Raw genomic sequence first — 26,156 nt, forward strand, 5'->3', positions numbered from 1 at the left:
GGAGAGAGCTTTGGTCTTAGTAGAAATCTGAGATCTTGGAATTACAGGTTAGGGAAAAGAAAAACAGAAACTCTGTGGTATTTGTCTTTACTTGTTTCCTTCATCCTGTATTAGTCGCCTTCATCCCTCCATCCTTTCATTTATCATCCTCTGATGTGGGATCAAATGGTCTTTCTAGTCCCTGCTCAATTTCATTTTTACCAAAGTGTCTTTTCTTTTGTCCCTTGACAGAGTTAAATCTCTTTCTATTTATCATTTGATGAATAAATATTTTGGAGTGCATTTTTTGCTTCATGTTTTATCTCAAAACATTTTCTTCATTAACCCTCAAACAACTTTGAGATTGGTATTTTCATTATTCTTGGTTTGAGTCCAAGAGCAGTTATGCAACTAGCTTAGGTATATACATTTAGAAAGTGCTGTAGTCGGAGTCAGGTTCAGGCAGCGTAGTTCCAGAGCCCCCAGTTTTCCCTGTTTGTGGTAATTGAATTTAAGCTCTGCCAGTGTTTGTCAGGGTGAGAGCACATACCCTGGTGCATACGTGCAAGGTTATAAAGTAAAATCAATTAACATTGAGAATATTGGTCCCTCTCCAACCCTTCTGAACACATCTTGGAGGTCTCATTTTGATACTGGTCTTTAACACTTTTCTAATGTGTGTGGTGTCTTCCTTTGGGGGATGGAGGTGGGGGACAGGCAACCCAGTCTAGGTAAAATTTCATATGACTTGTTTCCATTGTATTTTTACAGTTGCCTCTTGCTTGTAGCAGCTTCTGTTGGTTTTCCACTGATGGTAATGATATGAAATTTAAATTTTAATAATTTAATAAAATGGATTGCTTGAAGAAGGGTATTAAGTAAATAATAGTAGATGAATAATATTGATATGGCCAAAATCATGGTGGTGACACCCTAAGCCACTTGGAAAACGCTGAACTAGATCAGTTCCTTTGACAATGAAATTTGGAGTTACTGAAAAAGGCCTGACCAGTGCAACCAGTGAGTGTCCACATGGTTGTGGGAGGACAGACATGTGTCATGTGTTCAGGAACGTTAAGGGTGTAAATGGACAGGTCATGTTTTCTGTGGCTGGAAGGATGCGTGCATCTGTGGAAAATGCAAGAGATCAGACTGGAAGTGGATGGGGGTTGAATCATGATTGGACTCGTATTCTGTGCTATAAGGACATTGGAATTTTCCTTAAAATTATAAGACATTGAAAGATTTTAAGCAGGATAGTGATCTGATTAGATTTGGGTTTTGGCCTTATGGGGATGGTGCCCCAGGCACAAGATGCTCCTAACCCTGGAGATGCTGCAGAGAAAATCTGTTCACCGCAAGCTCCCAAGATGAAGAAGGATAGGCTGAGTCAAGCAAACTCGGTATTCTTCCCACATTCACTCATCAAATACGTCAACCCATCCTCTCCAGGGATGGAGACAGTATGGGGGACTGAGGAGCACAGACATGCACATCAGTTGAGCTGCCTTCCCTGGAAGGAAAAATCAGGAACAGGGATTAAATGAACTAGTCTGGAGGTATGGCAATCTATCTAAGAGAGCTATTGGCTATTCACTTTTTTAAAAAAATTTATTTATTTATTTTTGGCTGCATTGGGTCTTCATTGCTGCATGCGGGCTTTCTCTAGTTGCAGTGAGCAGGGGCTGCTCTTTGTTGCGATGTGCAGGCTTCTCATTGCGGTGGCTTCTCGTTGTGGAGCACAGGCTATAGCGCGCAGGCTTCAGTGGTTGTGACACGTGGGCTCAGTAGTTGTGGCTCGCGGGCTGTAGAGCGCAGGTTCAGTAGTTGTGGCGCACGGGCTTAGTTGCTCCACGACACGTGGGATCTTCCCAGACCAGGGCTCGAACCCATGTCCCCTGCATTGGCAGGCGGATTCTTAACCACTGCACCACCAGGGAAGTCCTGGCTATTCACTTTTAAGTACGTAATTCTATCTGACTGACTCTGACATCAATTATGATATTTTAAAGGTCCTCAGATTTCTATATGAGAGGTCATTTTCTTGATGCAGGCTTCCAAAGAAAGATACAGGAATTAAAGAGTTGCATTAAAATTGGAACAACCAGGACTTCCCTGTAGTCCAGTGGTTAAGACTTTGCTCTCCCAGTGCAGAGGGTCCAGGTTCGATCCCTGATGAGGGCAGTAGATCCCGTATGCCACACCTGAAAGATCCCGCATGCTGCAGCTAAAGACCCCGCACGCCACAACAAAGATCCCACGTGCCACAACTAAGACCCAGCACAGCCAAATAAATAAATATTTAAATTTGGAACAACCATAAACAGTGTTAAACTAAGGTGAGCAACAAAAGGACATCAGTGCTTCAGCAGTTGGTGACCATGAGCAGGGTGACAGCAATCCATGTTTTTTTTTTCTTTTGATAGGAGTCAAGCCCATATCTTCAATTCATATAAATCCATTCCTTTGGAGAGACCACAAACTCCCAAAATATTTCTCTATACAATGTGTTGCTTCATCTTAGCTGAACTAAAATGCAAATGTGCAGTAAGAACTATTTTTTAAAGGTGCCAAGAAAAGGTAAATATCATCAATAAAAATGTAAATGTATTACTAATTTAATTACTAATTTTAAAGTATTACTATTTAATAATATATCTTTTATACTTGGAGGGTCGAAATTTCTTCCAGTTACTTTTCTTACGGTACATACATCTAAGCAATGTTTATACCGTGGGAGTGGTAAAATAGAAAATCCAAGATTCAGTCTTAAATCAACCCAAAACTTTTATTTATTAAAGACACTGAAATTGGAAATCAGGGCCAGTCACTCATGGAGACGTTAGAATTTATGTACTTGTTTTTCTATAGACAGTAGTTCATTTTCTGGTAACTCCTCAAAAGTAAGCCATAGAATCAAAAAATGTCCATGTTGGCAAGCATTCTGGGGGGGCTCTTGCCTGATGTTGATCTGGCAACACTATTGCAGAGATTTTTGAGCTTTAAATAACCCTACAGAGAACTTATAACTGTGAGAGTTTATAGTTTGCTTTATATGTGTTGATGGATTTTAGGAAAATACAGGGCAATAGTCTGTCCCTCCTTCCCTCTCCCCTCCCCTCCTTTCCTCCCTCCCTTCCTCCCTACCTTTCTCTTTCTTTTCCTTCTTTCCCTCCCTCCCTACCCCTTCCCTTTTTCTTTCCCTTCCTTCCTTCCTTCTTCCCTTTCTTTCTTTCTCTTTCTCTTCCTTCCTTCCTTCCTTCCTTCCTTCCTTTCCTTCCTTCCTTCCTTCCTTCCTTCCTTCCTTCCTTCCTTCCTTCCTTCCTTCCTTCCTTCCTTCCTTCCTTCCTTCCTTGTTATTGGTATATTTGCTTGTTTTTAGATGTCTACCATGGCTTACAGCACCACTGTGTACCCAAGCTAAGGACTAATGTCTGTGGTCAACAAGTAGTTTGTGGTGTTTGTCATGGGCTTGCTCATTCTATGAATAATGATCTAATTTGAATGACTAACTAAGTAGTGGCCCCTGAGGAGACTGCATGCTACTCAGAGTGCATTAAATGGAGAGCTCCAGACTTTCAATTTTTTTCTTATACATGTTTTGTTCCATGTACCTGTCAAAGGATATCTCAGGGAATTCTGGCAGATGGAATAAGATGGTACTTCTAATAAATTCCTTTAAGAAGAATTCTAAAGCGATATGTTTAAAAAATCATATCCAGTGCATTTTATAAAATATGAAAAGAAGGGGACAAACAGAACATAAGCTTCTCAGCTGCTGTTGAGTCAGTGATTCATTTCCACCCAGTTGTTATTAAAGGAGGCTCGATCATGAAGCACAAGAAGGGAGCATGAGAGGGATGACTGGTAAGGGAGAAGTTTTAAGTAAAATGGATAAAATTTAATCTCTGATCTTTGATGGAATTACAAATACAATTTTTTTTTTTTACCCAGAGGAAAATCTCTGCTCCATAATCTCTTTCCTCTTCTAAATCAGTCAACTATAGAACCTTGAGTGAAATGAAAGCTCTAGCATTTACCCCTAAGTTATAAATTGAATTCCAACGGATAAGAAGTGAACTACATATTTTGTCTTCATATCTATTATACAGATAATCAAATTATAGTAGCTGATATAGATTAAGGAGTTTATTATCTATCACTTAAATGTTCAACATTTAGAATTGATACACATATAAACAAAGCAAAAATGTTTCTCATGTTCATGATATTGAAAAAGAAACCAATATATGGGGTGAGATGTGATGTATTCAGAGAATCTCTGAGGGCAGCTAATACATAGCATCCCTCTTTGCTGCTCAGATTCTCAATAAGTCGAGATATAAAACAAAGGAGGAGAGAGAGAAACAAAGTAAAACCCTTATAGCTGTTAGAGTCTGGGTTGGAAGTTGTGATCTTCGGTCTGTTAGCCAAGTGGGCCAGTTGAAGAACCCCATAATTAGGCAGGATCTGCCCACCCAGGCACATATTGCTGAGGGGCAGGCTCCTAAGCCTGGAGATGCTGCAGATAAAGTCTGCTCACTGCAAGCTCCCAAAGAAAAGAAGGATGGGCTGAGTTAAGCAAACTCAGTATTTATCCCATTTTCACTCATCAAATACTTCAATCCATCTTCTCCAGGGTTGGAGACAGTAAGAGGGAGTAGGGAGAACAGAAGTGCACATCAGTTGACCTACCTTCCCTGGGAGGAAACATCAGGAAAGGGGAGATAGCAAATCTTCCCCATCGTGTATCCAAAGGCATTGATGAAATTTTTAAGTGTAAATAGATAGTTTTAAATATATTTTATAACAGTGGAATTTCTTGTACATAAATTTTGACTTCTTTCTCTACTTATGTCTTTCGTGATAAACACCTAGAAGTGAAAATTCTACCTTGAAGGGGGATATGCTGATTTACCTCAATATAAGTAGGGTTTAGAGAGTGCACATTTCATTCACTCATTTATTCATTCACTCATTTAACAAATCTTGATTAAACACCAAGAACATGGCAGGTGCTGTGTGAGGCAGTGGGGATGAGATGGGGGAAACAGGCATCAATTTCTCCTTAAACTTAAGCATAGTGGGTGAGACAGACATTGAAATGTGACGAGTGCTGTGGTGGGGCTTGGGTGTGGGGAATAGCTTTTGAGAAGTGACATTCAGCTTAAATCCTGAGAATGAGCTGTCCTAGTAAGGGTGAGAGAGTGGAGGGAGTAGGGCGAATGATCCAGGCAAAGCTGATTCTAGGAGCAGTCTCTGAGATGGCCTGAGGAGCCAGAGGTTTCATGGCTGAAATTTTGACTTTGAAATTCATCTGTGGTTCACTTTGAATAAATCTTTAAAAATTTAATTGACAGAGACTCTAATGTTTATATTTGCATTATTTTAAAACCACACTTGCATAAAATTTATTCTATGCACTACTGGCTTATTAAAACCACCCTTGCATAAAATTTATTCTATGTGCTACTGGCTTATTAACAGCTTTAAGCAAAATTTTTCCTCCAAGAAGATTACTTGAGATATGCAAGGACTCTCTAAATGATTTTTTTCTCTTTGAATGATATTTCACTTAAAATTTTTAAAAAAATCTCACGAGAATGTGTTCTTTTTCATTCCATTTACCCATATATAGAGTCATTTTTCCTCCTGCAGACTTGGATCTTTCTTTAGAGCAGGATTTTTTCTTTTATGTCTTCATTGATTTGTTCTATTTATCACTTCCTTCAGAAAGAGAAATAATCTTCATAATGACTCTGAATTCCATGCTCTCCATGTAAGCATCTATCCCTCATCACAGAGGTCTTTGTTCTTCATCCCTTCATTTGGGAAGATTCTTCAAGTGTCTTCTAAATTGCTAAATCCACTTTCCTACTCTGTTAGACCTAATGTTTAGGTTTCTAATACTGACTTTAAAACTGGGTTATAAGTTAGATTCTTTACAATCTTTTCTTAACCCATCCTGCTCTTTAAAAACTTTCTGTCTCCATCTCAATCTGCTATTAACTCTATTTTATGGGCAGTTTGGTGCAGTGGTTAAGAGTCCATGCTATGCATCCAGGCTGCATGGGACTAATTAGGGCTCTGACGCTTGCTGGCTCTGTGATCATGCATAATTTGTGTAAGCTGTGACTCAGATTCCTCATTTGTATAATGGGGGCAATACGCCAATCTCATAGAGCTGCTGTGAAGACTAAGCGTCAATTCACCTAAAACACTTAGAATAGTAAGTAAGTAGTAAATAGCTTAGTTTCTAGTTAACCTATATTCTATACTTTCCTAAATTATTTATAATAATTTTTTGGAAATTCATTCAACTGTTACTGCGTGTATCAATATGTGTGTGTGCATGTGTGTGTGTGTATGTGTGTATTTTGTTTACCTATCTTTTAAGGCAGCAAGGTCTATTTTTCTTAATTCTTAATTCTTTCCATAATCCACTTTGCTGTCCTTTGAGTTACAAAACCTATGGACTAATTGGTTTGTATCTTCTTTAATAAGTTTCTGGGAGTTTGCAGTATTTACTTAGTATGGTCTACTGACTTGAGTACAGAGTCCCTGGTCATGGGCATTTTAATATGGACGGAGTTTAAGGTTGGCCCATCTGAAGCCATTTGTAATTCTTTATTTTTTCCAGGAATAAGGAATGGCAAATGACAATACCCAGCTAACATTGCTTCCACAGCGCTGCCAGCTTCAGCTCCTAGCACTTGGTCCTTCACACAGTAGTTACACAGCATCACTCCCCACTATTTTCACTCCCAGCTGCATTTGTATTGCCAGGGAGTATAGTCTTAGGGAGAGAGGAATTAATGAAGCATGAAATAAGTTTGGCCATATAGAAAGTAGCACTCATGTGATAGACAAGTAGTAGTTTCTCACCTTCTTATTGAAAAAGATTATGTGGACATCAATCAGGTGTTGTAGTGGGTGAGGATGAATGAAAATCCTCAACTCTCATGTTTTTATCCTCCTGAAACGAAAGTATAAGATAGTGGTTAAGAGTGACATCAGCATCATGGCAGTGTGTGTCACTCTCTTTGCCTTTCCCCTTCAATCTACAACCAGTAAAAACATCCATAACTCAACAAAGGTGCCCTTTCCCCTTCGATCTACAACCAGTAAAAACATCCATAACTCAACAAAGGTGCCTTTGCTCAACACAGCAGGACATCAGAGAATCCCACACATCTAAAGGTGGGTGGGCTGAAACACATGGAAGAGGCAGAACTGGGCAGAACAGCAGAGGTGGTGCCTATGATCCTGGACCCTCAGCCATGGTAACTGAGCCTGCAGCCCCAGAGAACCTGGTAATATCAGGGGAAGCAGAACATATGACTCCAGCCCTCCAGCCAAAGTGGTGCCCCTGGCCAAAGAGATCCAGGCAACAGTGACAGTGGCCCTATGACCCTGTCCTTCCAGTTATGGAGATGCCTATTACTCTGGCTCCCCCTGCCTGCCCCTATCCACAGTGGCAGTGCCTATGAGCCTGACAACCCTGGACATGGTAAGGACACCTGGGACCCTGGCTACCTACCCTCCCCACCCTGCCGGGGGTAGTGGAGCATGAGCCCATGGACATAGCAGAAGTACCCACCAACCCAATGTCCCAGGTAGTGATGCCAGTAGCAGCAATGCATTAATGACCCCAGAGGCACAAGCAGCGACAACCAGGGCAATGGATGACACCTCTGACAGAGGTGGTGGAGAGTGGAAAATGCTGATGCTCAAATATAACCAGAAGCAGCTCAGATAAGTGACCAAAAATTTGTGCTATATCACCCCTACTGGAAAACAAGAGAGGCCTCTAGTTACTAATCTGTTGAATCTTTTGAATCAAGTTTTTTTTTTTTAAAAAGCTTTACCTAAAGAAGAAAGGTGTCCTCTACTTCAAATATGCTGGTAGAAGAACAACTCATCAAGCTCAATGAAGAACCATGGTAACACTGTATCACAAAAAGAAAGTGACAGTTCTCCAAAAACCAAACTTAGAGCCACAGAATATTGCAATCTTACTGATAGAGAATTCAAAGTAGCTGTCATAAAGAAACTCAGTGAACTAAAGGAAAATACAGGAAGGCAGTTCGATAAGCTCAGGAATAAAATTGATGAACAGAAGGAATATTTTTCCAAAGAGACTGAAACTCTAAGAAAGAACCAAAGAGAAACTCTGGACCTGAAGGACTTGATAAATGAGATGAAGAAAGCACTGGAAATAGAGCAGATGATATGGAAGAGAGACTAGTGAGCTTGAAGATAGGAATCTAGAAATGATACGGACAGAAGGAAGAGAGAATTAAAATCTTAAAAAAAGAAGACATTCTTTGAGAACTATTTGACTCTATTAGGAAGAGCAGCATTATGTTAATGGGTATCCCAGAAGGAGAAGAGTGGAAGAAGGGAGGAGAAAGTTTATTTAAAGAAATAAGAGCAGAGAATTTTCCAAACCTGAGGAAGGAACTGGATATAGAAGTCCATGAAGCTGGGAGAACAACTAATTACTTCAATGTGAAAAAACCTTCTCCACAACACATTATATTAAAGCTGTCAAAATAAATGACAAAGAATTTTAAAGGCAGCCAGAGGAAAAGACTGGCAACCTACAAAGGAACCCCAGTTAGGCTATCAGCAGATTTCTCAGCAGAAACTCTACAAGCCAAGAGAGAGTGGAATGATGTACTCAAAATATTGAAAGATAAAAACTATCAGCCAGAAATACTCTTTCTGGCAAAGTTATCATTTAGATATGAAGGAGAAATAAAATTTCTCAGACAAACAAAAGCTGAGGGAGTGCATTTGTATCAGATTTGCCTCATAAGAAATGTTGAAAGGGGCTGTTCTTCCTAAACGAAAAGGTAAAAGTGTGCAAAACTTTGAGTAAAGTGATCAGTAGAATCAGAAAATTGCAACTCTATGTCAGAATAACGCAGAGGTTAAAGGGGAAAAAAGCAGTAAAAACAACTATAGCTATTGCAAGTTGGTCACAAACTCACAACATATAAAGGGATAATTTGAGATGACAGAAACATAAAAATGGAAGAGGAAAGTACAGAAGTCATGTAGTCAAATGACGATAAGATGCTATCGGCAGAAAAAGAACAATTTTATCTATGAGAATTTTAAACAAACATTATGGTAACCAGAAAGCATAAATCTAGAGCAGAGACATGAAACATAAAAAACAGGAAACTGAGAAAATATCATAGAAAACCATCAAACTAAAATGGCAGTCAGAAACACAAGGAAAAAGAAATAATGGAGATACAGAGCAACTAGAAAATAAAAGATAAAATGGCAGTGCTAAGTCCTCATTTATCAATAATCACTCAAAATGAAAATGGATTCAGTTCACCAATCAAAAGACACAAAGTGGCCGGATGGATTAAAAAAACATGACCCAATGAAATGCTGTCTCCAGGAGACTTATGTCAGCTTTAAAGACAAACATAAACTCTAGTGAAGGGATGGAAGATGATACTCCAAGTAAATGGCAGCCAAGCGAAAGTGGATGTAGCCATACTCATAACAGACAAAATAGATTTCCAGCCAAAAGAGGTAACAAAAGACAAAGATGGACATTATATAATGATAAAGGGGACAACACCAACATGCACCTAACATATGATCACCAAAATATATAAAGAAATTAACAGACCAAAAGGAAAAAAGTGACAGCAACACAGTGATAGTTGGGGACTTTAACACCCCACTTACATCAATGGATAGATCATCCAGACAGAAACTTAACAAGCAAACAGCAGCTGTAAAACATTAGACCAGGTAGACTTAGTAGATTTATACAGAACATTCCACCCAAATGTAGCAGAATACACATTCTTCTCAAGTGCACATGGAACACTTTCAAGGACAGACCAAAAGTTGGGACCCAAACCAGTCTCAATAAATTTAAGAAGATTGAAAAAAATAACAGCACTCTTTCTGATGAAACTAGAAATCAACTACAAGAAGAAAGCTGGAAAAATCTTAAATATGTGGAGACTAAACAGCATGCAACTGAACAAATATTGAGTCAAAGAAGAAATCAAAGTAGAAATTTAAAAATACCTTAAGACAAATGAAAGTGAAAATACAACATGCCAAAATCCATGAGATGCAGCAAAAGAGGTACAAAGAGGGACGTTTATAGCAATACAGGCCTACCTCAAGAAAGAAGAAAAATCTCATATAAACAATCTAACTTTACACCTAAAAGAACTAGAAAAGAAAAACAAATGAAGCCCAAATTCAGCTGAAGGAAGGAGATAGTAAACATTAGAGTGGAAAGAAATGAATAGAAACTAAAAAGGTAACAGAAGAGATTAATGAACCTAAGAGCTGTTTCTTTGAAAATGTTTAAAAAAATTAACAAATCTTTAGCTAGATTCACTTAGAAAAAGAGAGAAGGCTCTGATAAATAAAATCACAAATGAAAGAGAAGAAATAATAATGGATGTCACAGAAATGCAAAGGATTAAAATAGAATATTATGAACAGGTATATGCCAACAAATTGGACAATATAGAATAAATGGACAAATTTTTAGAATTATACAACCTTCCAAGGCTGAATCATGAATAAATAGAAAAATTGTAATAGACTGATCACTATTAAGGATATTGGAACAGTAATCAAAACCTCTCCAAAATCAAAAGTCCAGAACCAGACGGTTTCACAGGTGAAATCTAGCGAACACTCAGAAGATTTATTACCTATCCTTCTCAAGCTCTTCCAAAATATTGAAGAGGAGAGAATGCTTTCTAACTCATTTTATGAGGACATTACCCTGACACCAAGGACAACACACAAAAACAAAACTTATACGCCAATATCTTTGATGAACCTAGATGCAAAAATCCTCAACAAAGTATTAGCAAGCTGAATGCAATAGTACATTAAGATTATCATATCTTATAATCAAGCGAGATTTATTCCAGGGATTCAAGGATGATTCGATGGCTGCAAATCAGTCATGATACACCACATTAACAAAATAAAAGATAAAAATCATATGATCATCTCAGTAGATGCAGGAAAAGCAACTGATAAGATTCAGCACCCATTTGTGATAAAAATTCTCAATAAAATAAGTATAAAAGGAACATACCTCAACATAATAAAGACCATATATGACAATATCATAATCCCAGCTAACACATCCAACAGGGAAGAACTGGAAGCTATCTAAGATCAGGAACAAGACAAGGATGCTCACTCTTACCACTTTTATTTAACATAGTATTGGAAGTCCTAGTCAGAGGAATTAGGCAAGAAAAAGAAATAAAAGGCATCCAAATTAAAAAGGAAGAAGTCAAACTGATGCTACTTGCAGATGACATGATTTTATATATAAAAACCCATGAAGACCCCACAAAAAACCCTGTTAGAACTAATAAACAAATTCAGTACAGTTGCAGGATACAAATCAACATACAAAAATCTGTTGCATTTCTATACACTAACAATGGACTAGCAGAAAGAGAAATTAAGAAAACAATCCCATTTACAATTGCAACAAAAAGAATAAAATACCTAGGAATAAATTTAACCAAGGAGGTGAAAAACATGTACACTGAAAACTATAAGACAGCCTGAAAGAAACTGAAGGCTATGCAAAGAAATGGAAAGATGTTCTATGCTCATGGATTGGAAGAAGTAACATTGTTAAAATGTCTACATTACCTAAAGCAATATACATATTCAGTGCAATACCCATCAAAATCCCAAGGACATTGTTCAAAGAACTAGAATATAAAAATCCAAATATTTGTATAGAGCAACAAAAGACCCCTGAATAGCCAAAGAAATCCCAAGAGAAAAGAACAAAGCTGGTGATGTCACACTCCCTGATTTCAAACTGTATTACAAAGCTATAGTAATCAAAACAGCATGGTATTGGCAGAAAAAGCGTCACACAGATAAATGGAACAGAATTGAGAGACCAGAAATAAAACCACACATATATGGACAATTAATTTAAAACAAAGGGGCAAAGAATATACAATGGAGAAAGGATGGTCCCTTCAATAAATGGTGTTGGGCAAACTGAACAGCCACATGCCAAAGAATGAAAGTGGACCACTATCTCACACAACACACAAAAATCAACTCGAAATGGATTAGACTTAAATGTAAGACCTGAAACCACAAACTCCTGGAAGAAAACATATGCAACATACTCTTTGGCATTGGTCTTAGTAATATCTTTCTGAATACGTGTCCTCAGGCAAGGGAAACAAAAGCAAAAATAAACAAATGGGACTACAGCAAACTAAAAAGCTTCTGTATAGCAAAGGAAACTATCAACAATAAAAAAGACAACCTACCAAATGGGAGAAGATATTTGCAAATCTTGTACCCAATAATGGGATTAATATCCACAATATATAAAGAACTTGCACAACTCAACAACAAAAGTTGGGTAGAGGAGCTGAATAGACATACAGGTGGCAAACGAGCACACAAAAAGATGTTGAATATCACTAATTATTTGGTAAATGCAAATTAAAACCACAATGAGAGGGCTTCCCTGGTGGCGCAGTGGTTGAGAGTCTGCCTGCCGATGCAGGGGACACGGGTTCGTGCCCCGGTCCGGGAAGATCACACATGCCGTGGAGCGGCTGGGCCCGTGAGCCATGGCCGCTGAGCCTGCGCGTCCGGAGCCTGTGCTCCACAACGGGGGAGGCCACAACAATGAGAGGCCCGCGTACAGCAAAAAAAAAAAAAAAAAAAAAAACCACAATGAGATATCATTCCATGCCCATTGGAATGGCTATTATTAAGAAAAATGAGAAATAACGGGTGTTGGAGAGGATGTGGAGGAAAGAGAACTCTACATATTGTTGGTGGGAATGTGAATTGGTGTAGCTATTATGGAAAACAATATAGAGATTCCTCAGAAAATTAAGAACAGAACTACCATATGACCTAGCTATTCCACTTCTAGGTATTTATATGAAGAATACAAAGACACTAATTCGAAGTATATGCACCCCTATATTCATCACAGCACTTTTTACAATAGCCAAGATATGGAGATAACCTAAGTGCCCATTGAATGGGTATAGAAGATATGATATCCATATCTATATCTGTATCTATATATCTATATCTGTATCTATCTATCTATCTATCTATCTATCTATCTATCTATCTATCTATCTATCATCTATTCAGACACAATGAAATACTACTCAGCCATAAAAAGAAGAAATCTTGCCATTTGTGACAACACTGATGGACCTTGAGGGTATTATGCTAACTGAAATAAATCAGAAAGACAAATATTGTATGATTTCACTTACATGTGGAATATAAAAACAAAAACAATATCTCCCCAAAACAAAATAAATGAACAAACCGAATAAAAACAAACACCTAGATATAGAGAACACAGGAGTGTTTACCAGAAGGGAAAGGTGTGGGGAGGACGAAATGGGTAAAGGGGATGGATAGAAACTACCTTTTGGTAGTGAGCACGCTGTAGTATATACAGAAGTCTAAATGTTGTACACATGAAACATACAATGTTATAAACTAATGTTACCTCAATAAATAAAAAGTTAAATTTAATTAAAAAATAAAGGTAGTGGTTAAGAATTCACAATACAGACTCACATAGGCCTGGTTCAAATTCCAGCTGATAGCTGGGTAGTCTAGGTCAAATCAATTAATCTCTTTGAGCTAGAGTTTCTTCATTCATAATGAATAGGCATAATAAAAATTCCTGTATCATATTTATGTGAGCGTTTACACTAGGCAGTGTTCAATAACTAGTAGCTCTTATTAACCTGAAAACATCCTTCTTCCACAATTTCACAGCACAGCTCTGTCCTTCCCCTAGGGTATGGGGCTCAAGACCCAGCCCCCAGTTCTTTTTTTTTTTTTAGTCTTTATTGGAGTATAATTGCTTTATATTTTTGTGTTAGTTTCTGCTGTTTAATAAACTGAATCAGCTATATATATATATACATATATCCCCATATCCCCCTCTCTTGCGTCTCCTTCCCACCCTCCCTATCTACCCCTCTAGGTGGTTACAAAGCACCGAGCTGATCTCCCTGTGCTATGCGGCTGCTTCCCACTAGCTATCTGTTTTACATCTGGTAGTGTATATATGTCAATGCCACTCTCTCACTTCGTCCCAGCTTACCCTTCCCCCTCCCCGTGTCCTCAAGTCCATTCTCTATGTCTGCGTCTTTATTCCTGTCCTGCCTCTATGTTCGTCAGAACCATTTTCTTTTTTTCTTTTTAGATTCCACATATATGTGTTAGCATACGGTATTTGTGTTTCCCTTTCTGACTTACTTCACTCTGTATGACAGTCTCTAGGTCCATCCACCTCGCTACAAACAACTCAATTTCATTTCTTTTTATGGCTGAGTTATATTCCATTATATATATGTGCCACATCTTCTTTATCCATTCGTCTGTTGATGGACACTTAGGTTGCTTCCATGTGCTGGCTATTGTAAATAGTGCTGCAATGAACATTGTGGTACATGACTCTTTTTGAATTATGGTTTTCTCAGGGTATATGCCCAATAGTGGGATTGCTGGGTCATATGGTAGTTCTATTTTTAGTTTTTTAAGTAACCTCCATACTGTTCTCCATAGTGGCTGTATCAATTTACATTCCTACCAACAGTGCAAGAGAGTTCCCTTTTCTCCACACCCTCTCCAGCATTTATTGTTTGTAGATTTTGTGATGATGGCCATTCCGACTGGTGTGAGATGATATCTCATTGTAGTTTTGATTTGCATTTCTCTAATGATTAATGATGTTGAGCATCCTTTCATGTGTTTGTTGGCAATCTGTATATCTTCTTTGGAGAAATGTCTATTTAGGTCTTCTGCCCATTTTTGGATTGGGTTGTTTGTTTTTCTGATATTGAGCTGCATGAGCTACTTGTATATTTTGGAGGTTAATCCTTTGTCAGTTGCTTTGTTTGCAAATATTTTTTCTGATTCTGAGGGTAGTCTTTTCATCTTGTTTATGGTTTCCTTTGCTGTGCAAAAGCTTTTATGTTTCATTAGGTCTCATTTGTTTATTTTGGTTTTTATTTCCATTTCTCTAGGAGGTGGGTCAAAAAGGATCTTGCTGTGATTTATGTCATAGAGTGTTCTGCCTATGTTTTCCTCTAAGAGTTTTTTAGTGTCTGGCATTGCATTTAGGTCTTTAATCCATTTTGGGTTTATTTTTGTGTATGGTGTTAGGGAGTGTTCTAATTTCATTCTTTTACATGTAGCTGTCTAGTTTTCCCAGCACCACTTATTGAAAAGCCAGCCCCCAGTTCTTATAGGAGGCTGTGAGATTGGTGAGAGTTGCCTATGGGGTAGTCAGTGGTAGGATGGCCAAGAAGGTGGTTGGAATTAAGGGCTGATGCAGATAATCAACTAGTTTGGGCAGTGGGGCACATGAATCACCCAATACCAAAATTCTCCAAATTCCAGAAATGATTGGAGACTCTGCAGGATAATTTATCCCCAGGAATGCAGAGTTTGATGGGTCCTCTCTTCTAGCTGTTGCTCTGGCATTAACAGAAAGCCACTCTTGGCAATCCACAATTCCATTATTCCTAAGTACTAGCGCTTCCTGGACTGTAGACATCTCCCTGGATTAAGGGACCCAAGGGGTTCGGGCTTCTACCTCCTTATGACCCCTGACCTGGAGATCTTTTTTTCCTCTTCATTTTGGACCTCTTCACTGATCCTTGAGACCCTTGGACATAAAATGTCTTATCCCACCAATACTTTCCCTTCCCTCCCCCCACCTTTTTTTTTGTTTTTTTTTTTTGTTTGTGGTACGCGGGCCTCTCACTGTTGTGGCCTCTCCCGTTGCGGAGCACAGGCTCCGGATGCGCAGGCTCAGCGGCCATGGCTCACGGGCCTAGCCGCTCCACAGCATGTGGGATCCTCCCGGACCGGGGCACAAACCTGTGTCCCCTGCATCGGCAGGCGGACTCTCAACCACTGCGCCACCAGGGAAGCCCTCCCTCCCCCTTTTTAAAGCCAGAATGTGATTGTCTGGTGGTTCCCACACCTCAATTTAATTGCCTACACTGAGACTATTTCTTATACAGCATCTTACCTGGCTTTTTTTTTTAACCTTGTATACTTCACCCAGTGCTTTTCATACATCATAATAGAGACATCATCCCCAAAGCAACCCTATTATTCTTCTCCCTAAAATAGATACAGAAGTTGGGAATTCATTTCAAAAAGGGCTGTCAATTACATTTGTATAATAACTATTATCCTTTATCCAGCAAGTCTGCCACAGAAGTTCATCTAAACTTTGGTTTGGAAATTCCCCATGGATTCTGGCAGATTATCCTCTGGTATTTCTAGTTTCTAGTGCTGTTGAACTTTTATCTCTGTGTTTTCATGAGGGCAAATCCAGAATCCCTATCTTTCCAATATCTTACCTCAGATTTCCTCATTCACATTTACAGAATGGGTAATGTTCAGTCTTTGAATACAAAGAGGTGCAATTTATGTAAATTTTTACAAACAACTTGAAGACTAACTTAATAATTCTTTGAAATATTATCTTCTCTTTCAGCTGAATTTTATTCTGTTTCTGAATACTGTTAGAGTTCTGGCTACCAAAATTTGGGAGACGAATGCGGTTGGGCATGACACAAGAAAACAATACAGGTAATTCCAGGACATACATCCATCAGAGGAAATATTTTGGTTACTATTTAGAGTAAAGGACAGATATCAGTTGATCTGAAATGTTTCTAAGAGACTAAATTGTGAACGTGTATTTTCGTTTGGTTTAACTGTGCTTGTGCTATTTATCAGAAAAGTATATATATTTTAGGAAAATATAAATAACAACAAACCTTCCCAATATGCTTAAATTCTAAGTATATTTTTAAAAATCTGTTCTTAGCAGAGGGGATTTTACCATTAACTATGTAACCTATGTAACTATGTAATCTCTTGTTGATGATCTTGGCTGACAATTTCACTTGCCTTCTTAAAATAATGTCATAACTGAAAAAAATCAAGAAAGTGTATTTGCTATATTGTTTCCAATCTTCCCATCAAATTGGTACCTCCCAAATATTGATTTTTAAGAACTTTCAAATGTACTGATTGAAGGAGGTCTGTTATTCAGTCTTTGCTGAAGAAAAGGACAAATTAAGTATTTATAATCATTATCAAACTGTCTTAAGAATGTGTCCATTTCTCCCAATGATCATTTTGGAAGTTCTGAATCGTTTTGGAAGTGGCTTCTATCCACCTGAACATATGCACCACTAGTCAGGTGCATGTGGATTAGTTTTTGTAATCCCCAAACAAGAATCTATTTCTTTCTGCCTCACATTGTCATGAAATGCTATCACAGACACAGAAAGGAAGAAATCATAGTCAACATTTCGATCTTCTCTCACAAACGTTCTCTAAGTCCTTTGTGGAATCATTCCTGTGCACCGTGTAGGCAGCATTTACTGTCAGGGAGAAAAGAGTACAGATACAGATGGACTGAAGTCTAGAATAGGATGCACAGTATGAACAAACCATCAGCTGCTAGCTCCAGTCATTTTCAATATGCTGCAAGTGGTAGTATTAAAATCATGCCTGTGTTTACAGTGAAGGGTCTGTGCTATACTAGAATAGCTTGTCTCATGTCACATTCCATTGGTGAAGACAAAGGTCAAAGGATGATAAAAAATGGAAAATATAAGTAGCCTTTCATTCTTCATAAAATGAAAAAGTGCAGTGGTGTTTGAAAGCTAATTATTTGTCTAGTTCTGAATCAAGGCTACTTATTTCTCTCATTCTGAATAAAAGCTACTTATTTCTATAGTTCTGAATAAAAGCTACTAATTTCTAGAATATCCGAATGATGTGAAATTATACTTTCAGTAGAAAGTTGCTCAAGAGATTTGAGAAACTCTGGAGAGAACAGAGTGGATTATCTTTAAACCAAGACAGAATAGACAGCTTATTTGCAAAAAAAAAAAATAATAAGTAAGTAGGGAAAGAAAGAAAGAAAGAAAGAGAGAGAGAGAGAGAAGGAAAGAAAAAGAAAGAAAGAAAGAAAGAAAGAAAAGAAAGAAAGAAAGAAAGAAAGAAAGAAAGAGAAAGAAAGAAAGAAAAAGGGAAAGAGAGGGAGAGAGGGAGGGAGGGGGAAAGGAAGAAAGAAACTGAAAGAAAGACTAGTGAGGAAAGGAAGAAGATTATAATCATTTGAGATTACTGGGGCATTAATGATTCTTAGAAAAAGAGGGATATTTGAGAAATAAAGAAGAAGCCTGATTTGGCTGTTTCTTGGATAAAAAATGCAAAAAAAACAAAACCTAACTAGAAAATGATGTGCTTGCGTCATAGACTAGCTCTTTATTGCTGCAAAATGAATTACCACAAACTTAGTGGCTTTAAAACAACACACTGGCTATTTCATGGTTTGTTTGTCAGAAATCTGGGCGTGGCTTAGCTGGGTCCTCAGCTTCTGGGTCTCTTTACAAGGATATAATTGGGATGTCAGTTGGTTGGACTGGGGAAAAATCCACTCTTAAGCTCACGTGATTGTTGACAGGATTTATGTTCTTGCTGGGTTGGTCAGATGCCACCTCTCCTTGCCACATGGGCCTCTCAGTAGAGCAGCTCACAACTTGCTTCACTGAATCAAACAAGGGAGAGAGTCTGCTACTAAAATGTATGTTACACTCTCGGACAACATAGTCACAGAAGCGGCATCCCACCATCTTGGCCATAACTGATTGGTTAGAAGTAAGTCCCAAGTCCTGCCCACACTCAAGCAGAGAGGATTAACAAGGATGTAAATACCAGAAGGTTGGGAATCATTAGGGGCCATGTTAAAGTCAATCCATTATATTGGAAACTGGGATTCCTCTAAATACACAAGAAAATGTGTATGAAGAAGCAGTTAAAGGAAATAAAGGTCACATTGCTTAGTTTGTAAACAAACAAACAAACAAACCTACAACTATAGATAATTTGAGACAGAATATTTGACAGAGAATATTTAGGGAAGGCAAGAGGTATTGACCACATGTAGCTCATAAGAAAATATGAAATGATAAATGAAGATCCAAGTGTAAGAAGAGACCAGGGAGTAGTTGGTTCTAAATGAACAGAACAAGCCAAAATGCTGCCTGTGAAAGTAAAGACAGTTATTGAGGATGGAGGTGGTACCTCTTTAAGTCTCAAACATAGAAGTTAAAGAAGACTTAGGACAGAGAAAAAAAAAAGGCATTTTACAATTTTATGAAAATAGTATCCTTTAAGCAAGAAGAGTGGAAATGAGATTAAAGAGACTTAGGGGATAGTAATCATGGGAAGTGAGAATAAACTACCTGATTTAGTATAGAAGTGACAGGAAGAAGAGGGAGAGGAAAAAAAAACTAGCAGAAGCAGTGGATCCAAAGAGATGGGGGAACGTCAGACCCTGGTAGCTCTGCTAAATAAGCTTTATGTTTTCCAGCAAGCTGTCTCTATGGAAAGGCACTCTACATTGACTAATTAAAAGGCTTGCCATTCTCTTCCAGGAAACTCGCCAAATCAACGCTGGTGCTGGTGCTGGTCTTTGGAGTGCATTACATCGTGTTCGTGTGCCTGCCCCACTCCTTTGCTGGGCTTGGGTGGGAGATCCGGATGCACTGTGAGCTCTTTTTCAACTCCTTTCAGGTAGAGAGTGCTACTAGTAATTTGATTCCTGTATTTTGCTTTTTTCCTTCCTCTGCCCCTCCCTCTGGCTTTCACGCACCTGTCTCCCAAGGGCCAGGAAAGGGGCTATTTTCTGGCACCTGCGCATTTCTGTCCTGCAGTGGTCAGTCAGGTTAACCTCCGACCACAGCAGGAGCTGTTTCTCACAGACAAGCTTGGGCTATGAGACAAGAAAGCACATTGTTGTAAAATACGTGACACCTACAAAGCAGGAATCTGTGTGTGTGTGTGTGTGTGTGTGTGTGTGTGTGTGTGCGCGCGTGTGCGTGTGCGTGTGCGTGTGTGTGTGTGTGTGTGTGTGTGTATGGAAAGTCAATGAAAGCAAAAGAAGGGATAGGCAGGGGAGAGGAAAAAAGAGAAAGGGAGACAAGTAAGAGGAAGAGGTTGCTTCCTTATATTTGATCTCATTTGAAAGCATGATACCATTTCCCTCACGTGGAGGCTACAGGCGCCTCCTAACTCTTCCTCCTGCTACTCCTTTGCTGCCACCTCCTGCCTTCAACTAGTCTCCATACAATAGTCTGAAGAATCTTAAAAATAAATCTGATAGGGCTTCCCTGGTGGCGCAGTGGTTGAGAGTCCGCCTGCCGATGCAGGGGACACGGATTCGTGCCCTGGTCTGGGAAGATCCCACATGCTGCGGAGCGGCTGGGCCCGTGAGCCATGGCCGCTGGGCCTGCGCGTCCGGAGCCTGTGCTCCGCAACGGGAGAGGCCACAACAGTGAGAGGCCCGCCTACCGCAAAAAAATAAAAAATAAAATAAAAATAAAAAAATAAATCTGATAATGTCACTGAACTGCTGAACATATCCAGAGGCTTCTCATTCCAGTCAGAATAAAATCCAAACGCAGCTTCCTGGTGTGCACAGCCCTCCCTGGCGGGGAGCCTGCCCGGCTGTGACCTCACCTCACACCATGCTCCCTGATGCCCACTAAGTTTGAGCCACACTAGCTCTTCCACAATTTCTGTACCTCAAGTTCATTTCTGCCTCAGGGGTTTGTACTTGCTGTTTCCTTTGCCTGGAATGCTCTTCCCTCTAATATTCACATGGCCTGGCTTCTTCTTCTCACTCAAACCAGCTTAAATGTCTCCCCCTCAGGGAGGTCTTCATTGAGTTCCCCCTTTGATAGATCTTCTCCATCTTCTTTTTCAATACCACTTGTTTTGCCTGCATGGCCTTTATCTTATCATCTTACATTTTTCTCCTGTGGCTATTTGTTTATATTTTAATTAATTCATTTATTTTTACTGTGTTGGGTCTTCGTTTCTGTGCGAGGGCTTTCTCTAGTTGTGGCAAGCAGGGGCCACTCTTCATCGCGGTGCGCGGGCCTCTCACTATCACGGCCTCTCTTGTTGCCGAGCACAGGCTCCAGACGCGCAGGCTCAGTAGTTGTGGCTCACAGGCCTAGTTGCTCCGCGGCATGTGAGATCCTCCCAGACCAGGGCTTGAACCCGTGTCCCCTGCATTAGCAGGCAGACTCCCAACCACTGCTCCACCAGGGAAGCCCCTATTTGTTTATATTTTATCCATCCGTATTTCCTACTAGGATGTAAGCCCTAAGAGAACAGGGACTTTGTCTGTCTTGATTAAGTTGTTTATCCCTGTCATGCTGAGCATTTCACACTGTATAAACTCAATAAATATTTTTGAACGAGTGAAAAAAAAGTTTCTGTGTGTTTTCACCTGATAAGACCCTATGTCTGTAGTTTCCAGCATTCACAGTGTAAAAATTTCACTTACTGACTGGGGGATGTTCTGTGGTCCTGGGGTGGCAACACATGAAACAAATGTAACAAAAACCAGTTCTTCATGTATCTTGGCGTGTTTTATTTAGTTATTTGGTTCAGTTCATACCAAGGAAAGATCTCAGACAAATTTCATGTATATTTAAGGATTTCGAAATATTAGGAGAGATAACTTGCATAATTTTCTGGAGGAATCATTAAAAAAGAACCCAGTTTTTCAACTTACGCATTGTGGCACAAGACACTTTAGTGCTGTGATCTTTATAATTAAAATTAATTAATTAAAACATTCTATTTTCTCCTCCAGGGTTTCTTTGTGTCTATCATCTACTGCTACTGCAATGGAGAGGTAAGTTTGAAGGAACCTCATACCTCCTGCAGGTCTAGCTCCGAGTAAGCTCATAAATGGCCATCGCAATGTGACCGGAATCTCTTTAGAATCCTCAGGGGTTACAGGACAAAGTGGACACAGAGAAGGGAGATATTTTAATCATAAATTATTTTGAGAAAGGAAGAATTCATGTAAATAAGCCAAGGTCTTCCTCTTCCAGCACTTTTCAATGTCAATTCAGTTGCAACCCTTGATATCAAAAACCCAACTTAACTGGAATGCAGATTGATACTTGGAAGGACCGTGAACTTCATATTCCAGTCAATGCTTCAACTTATATTTTATTTCAAGTTCTATAAGAAACTCAAATATAACTTTCCCTGGGAATAATCCATTAGAACATTTTGACATTTTTTAAACTACAAGATGGTGATGGGACAATTTCAGTTCATTTAGGAGTTGGCTGGAGAGAAAGAATGGTACCGATCTTTTAGATGACATCAGCTTACCAGGTTTCCACTGCTTCCAATGGAACTTTCAAAAAGCTCCCTTCTGGAAAGTTGCAATAGCAAAATTGAATCTTCAGCAGCAAGAATGGAAACAAGAGCCCTACCCTACAACGAATGCCCTTGCAGCACCCACTTTTCACCATCCAATCCTTTTCTCAATTTCCCTCCTTCAGTATGCCCATGCAGAAGCGATGGTGTTACAGTTACATTTCCAGCTGAGTACCTTCCATGCCCTTCCACAGCCTTAGCTGGCACTATTTATCCCATTTTCTCCTCCAACCCCATGTCCTCTTTTCCTCTCCCATGAGTCCGATATATGTATTGGCTGCATTTCAATATGTACTACAGTACTGCACCATCTGGGGTTGGTTGAATCCACCAATGCAGAACCCCAGATATAGAAGGCCAATTGTGAAGTCATAGGGGATTTCAGGCCTGTGTTCTTCAAGGGTCAACTGTATATATAAAGTCCCTGGCGCACAGTGGAACCTTAGTGATTATTACTATCATTGAAATCAGGCAGACATCCATCTAACAAGGTTCCAGGATCTCTGATGGTTTCTGATGCACAATATGGTCCTTGCGGTTTAGGTTCAGTCTGAGGTGAAGAAGATGTGGAGTCGGTGGAATCTCTCTGTGGACTGGAAAAGGACGCCCCCATGCGGCGGCCACAGATACGGCTCCGTGCTCACTACCGTGACGCCCAGCACCAGCAGCCAGTCGCAGACGGCGGCCAGCACACGCATGGTGCTCATCTCCCGCAAAGCGGCCGAGACGGCCAGCCGGCAGCCCGACAACCACGTGACTTTACCCGGCTACGTCTGGAGTAACTCGGAGCAGGACTGCTTGCCACACTTGATCCATGCAGAGACCAAGGAAAGCGACAGGAGGCAGGGAGATGCGATTCCAATGGAGGAGTCGTCCACGCCATTAGAATTTAACCCAGACCCTGAAGGAAGCAAAGGAGAAACCGAGGATGCGCTGTGAATCAACATTTGTGTCTTGAAGGAGCTGATCCATCTGGCTGTGGCAGAGGAGCTTGGCTAGCGTCCCTCTGCTTGAGCCCCAGAGCTGAACAGTCAGGATTCAAGTGTTCACAGCCTTTTTAGGCTGTATGAATTGGCTCCTGTAAATACTAAAGCCACAAAAGGAGAACTGTCAGTGGAATAATTACCTTATTTTGGCATCACATTCTCTTCTGAATTGATGTGTAGTACCTGTAGTACTTGCTCTGTGATTGTTCATTTTTCTGCTACTTTTGGGTAGAACAAACCGTTTCAGTTGCTCGACTCTAGTTTTCTCTCATAAATATCACTCGAAATATGATAGAGATCATTTAGTATGTGTCATTTTCTTTTTAACAAATTAGTATTCTCTTTCTCACTTTAAGGGACCTCTATCATTGCATTCATTTAGCCTGTTCATCGGAGCAATTAGGATCTGAAAATACGTTGAAAGATGAAAGATCTCGGAACAAGTACACACTGGAAAATAAGCTGGCTGGACTTTGTTAAAATAATAACTGTGTGAGAAACTTGTTTCTAGGAATAAGGAAAATTAGTCAAAAAAGAATACTGCACATATTCCTCTTTTTGAATGTCCCCTCTGTGACCAGCCAAATCTCAAGTCTTCACTCTTTTGTAAACCTTGACATGTCACAAGGTTTTCTTAGTCAGTGAGCTTGTGTCTGCAAGCTGATTTTGTTTATAATCATTTATAGTGATAGTCACACTGCTTCTATGTTTTTTTTCTTTGTTCTGTTACTCTATTCCAGATGGCATGTGGGATAAATTAAAAGTTTGTTTTAAAAATATATTTTGGGTCACTTTTTTAAATGTTCTCTTAGCACCTACCTTTGTTTTTGGGAATCAACCAAATGTCTCTTCTCCACATCTACAGAGATCAGCATGTAGCCCCAGAACTTCACTGAGCTTGAAATTTCAGTGTATTGCAGTATTGAAACATTTACTGAGTGCATGTTAGGTACCCAGCATCCTGCTAGGTTTTTACAAGCATTAAGTTATTTAATCCTCACCACAAAGTTATGGAGTAAGTCTTATCACCGTCCCCCTTTTTACAGATAACAGCGTGACTCACAGAGGTGGAATGACTTGCCCAAAGTCACACAGCTAGTGATTGAGAGAACACGGTTTCAGACACAGATCTGACTTTAAGTCCCATGTTCTTAGCCATATGCATACTGTTGCCAATGTATATATTGCCCATTCACAAAAAAATAAATGAATTCCTTCTGGGTAGAGAATGCTTTAGGAACTCTTATTGTGGTATGGTCTAGCCTCTGACCCTCATGAAGTTTCCACTCTAATGGGAGAGCCAAATACACATAGGAAATGAAAACATCACAGAGTAATGTGTTTTTAGGTGAAATGACACAGGTCAAGCTGGTCCATCTTACTTTGCTGAATGGTTTAAATATACAAATAGTGTTATGATGAAAAAGGTACTCTGATGTCTACATGCCCTCTTGAAAACTATTGCACTTTTCTCCCATGTTCATTCTTTCCTTCCTCCCCTGTGACAGACAGAGGTCATTTCCTTCCCATCCTGTTTACGAAGGTGCCATGGTGCATACTTAATTCATTTGATTCAATGCTATATTGAATGCACAGGTTTTGATAATGTTTGCATCCAATTAGACAGCTAGGACTGTAAGTTATACCTGTGCATTGATTTTATCAAGTAAAATATCGAGTACTTACCAAGGATTGTCATTGAACTAGTACTCTTTTTTTTGTAATTTTTATTCTTTTATTAAAGTGTGGTTGATTTACAATGTTTCAGGTGTGCAGCAAAGTGATTCAGTTATACATATACATATATATGTGTATATATATTTTCAGATTCTTTCCCATTATAGATCATTAGTATATTGTCACATATTAATGCTACCTCCCTGTTAGGAGAACCATCATGGGCTGAGCCAGAGATTAAGTTCAGTTCCATTGCTACTTTTGTGCAAGGCTTTATAAATCACTTACTTTTCTTTGTAGTTCAAGTTCTCTATCTTTAAAATGAAGATATCTGACTACCTTAGAGAAATGTTCAGGTGATAAGAGAAATCACATATTGAAAGCACTTTGTAAAATAAAAATTCCATACAAATATTGATACTTGGTTTAGGTTGTTTACTGTTTAAATTCCATTTTGCCCCATTGTATTATAAAAGGACTCATTGGTCATTGCAACATAATAATTATAAGAATATATATATTTTGATAATATGGAGAACATTCTAAGCCACCCCCAAATTCCAAGGCTAGACCACTATTTCTTTACAATAACAAGTAAGAATAAAGCCCTCAGACTCACCAAAGTTTAAGTGAGTCACCAAGTGACTCAAAGTTTAGTCATTCACAAATTGAGTGAACATTTACTTAGAGCCTATTATGTGACAGATACTATGCTATGTGCTAGGGACATAACAAAAAGTAAGGCGTAATCTACTCCTTCAAGGAACAAACAACCCCTCAGTTGCTAGGAGTCTTTATCTCAACTGTGTACACACATTTTTTCTTCTAGGTTTTGATAATGTTTGCATCCAATTAGACAGCTAGGACTGTAAGTTATACCTGTGCATTGATTTTATCAAGTAAAATATTGAGCACTTATCAAGGATTGCCATTAAACTAGTACTCTTTTTTTGTAATTTTTATTCTTTTATTAAAGTGTGGTTGATTTACAATGTTTCAGGTGTGCAGCAAAGTGATTCAGTTATACATATACATATATATGTGTATATATATTTTCAGATTCTTTTCCATTATAGGTCATTGCAAGATATTGAATATAGCTCCCTGTGTTATACAGTAGGTCCTTGTTGTTTATCTATTTTATATGTAGTAGCCTGTATCTGTTAATCCCAAATT

The 26,156-nt window shown here is 39.1% G+C and overlaps 1 protein-coding gene across 1 annotated transcript in view; it reads left to right on the forward strand.

The window, feature by feature from the left end:
- The window catches only part of PTH2R (parathyroid hormone 2 receptor), a gene marked incomplete at its 5' end in the record, with an annotated part of 105,698 nt that extends 81,782 nt beyond the window's left edge, over window positions 1–23,916 (forward strand). The window contains 4 exons of the mRNA XM_079924364.1: window positions 16,544–16,638; window positions 19,506–19,644; window positions 21,737–21,778; window positions 22,861–23,916. Of these exons, the coding sequence (XP_079780490.1) occupies window positions 16,544–16,638; window positions 19,506–19,644; window positions 21,737–21,778; window positions 22,861–23,256 (672 nt within the window). The 3' untranslated portion in view covers window positions 23,257–23,916. The remainder of the gene's footprint in view (window positions 1–16,543; window positions 16,639–19,505; window positions 19,645–21,736; window positions 21,779–22,860) is intronic.
- Window positions 23,917–26,156: the final 2,240 nt, after the last annotated feature.

This window comes from Stenella coeruleoalba (genome assembly GCF_951394435.1).
Source record: "Stenella coeruleoalba genome assembly, chromosome: 6".
NCBI classification, from domain to species: Eukaryota; Metazoa; Chordata; class Mammalia; order Artiodactyla; family Delphinidae; genus Stenella; species Stenella coeruleoalba.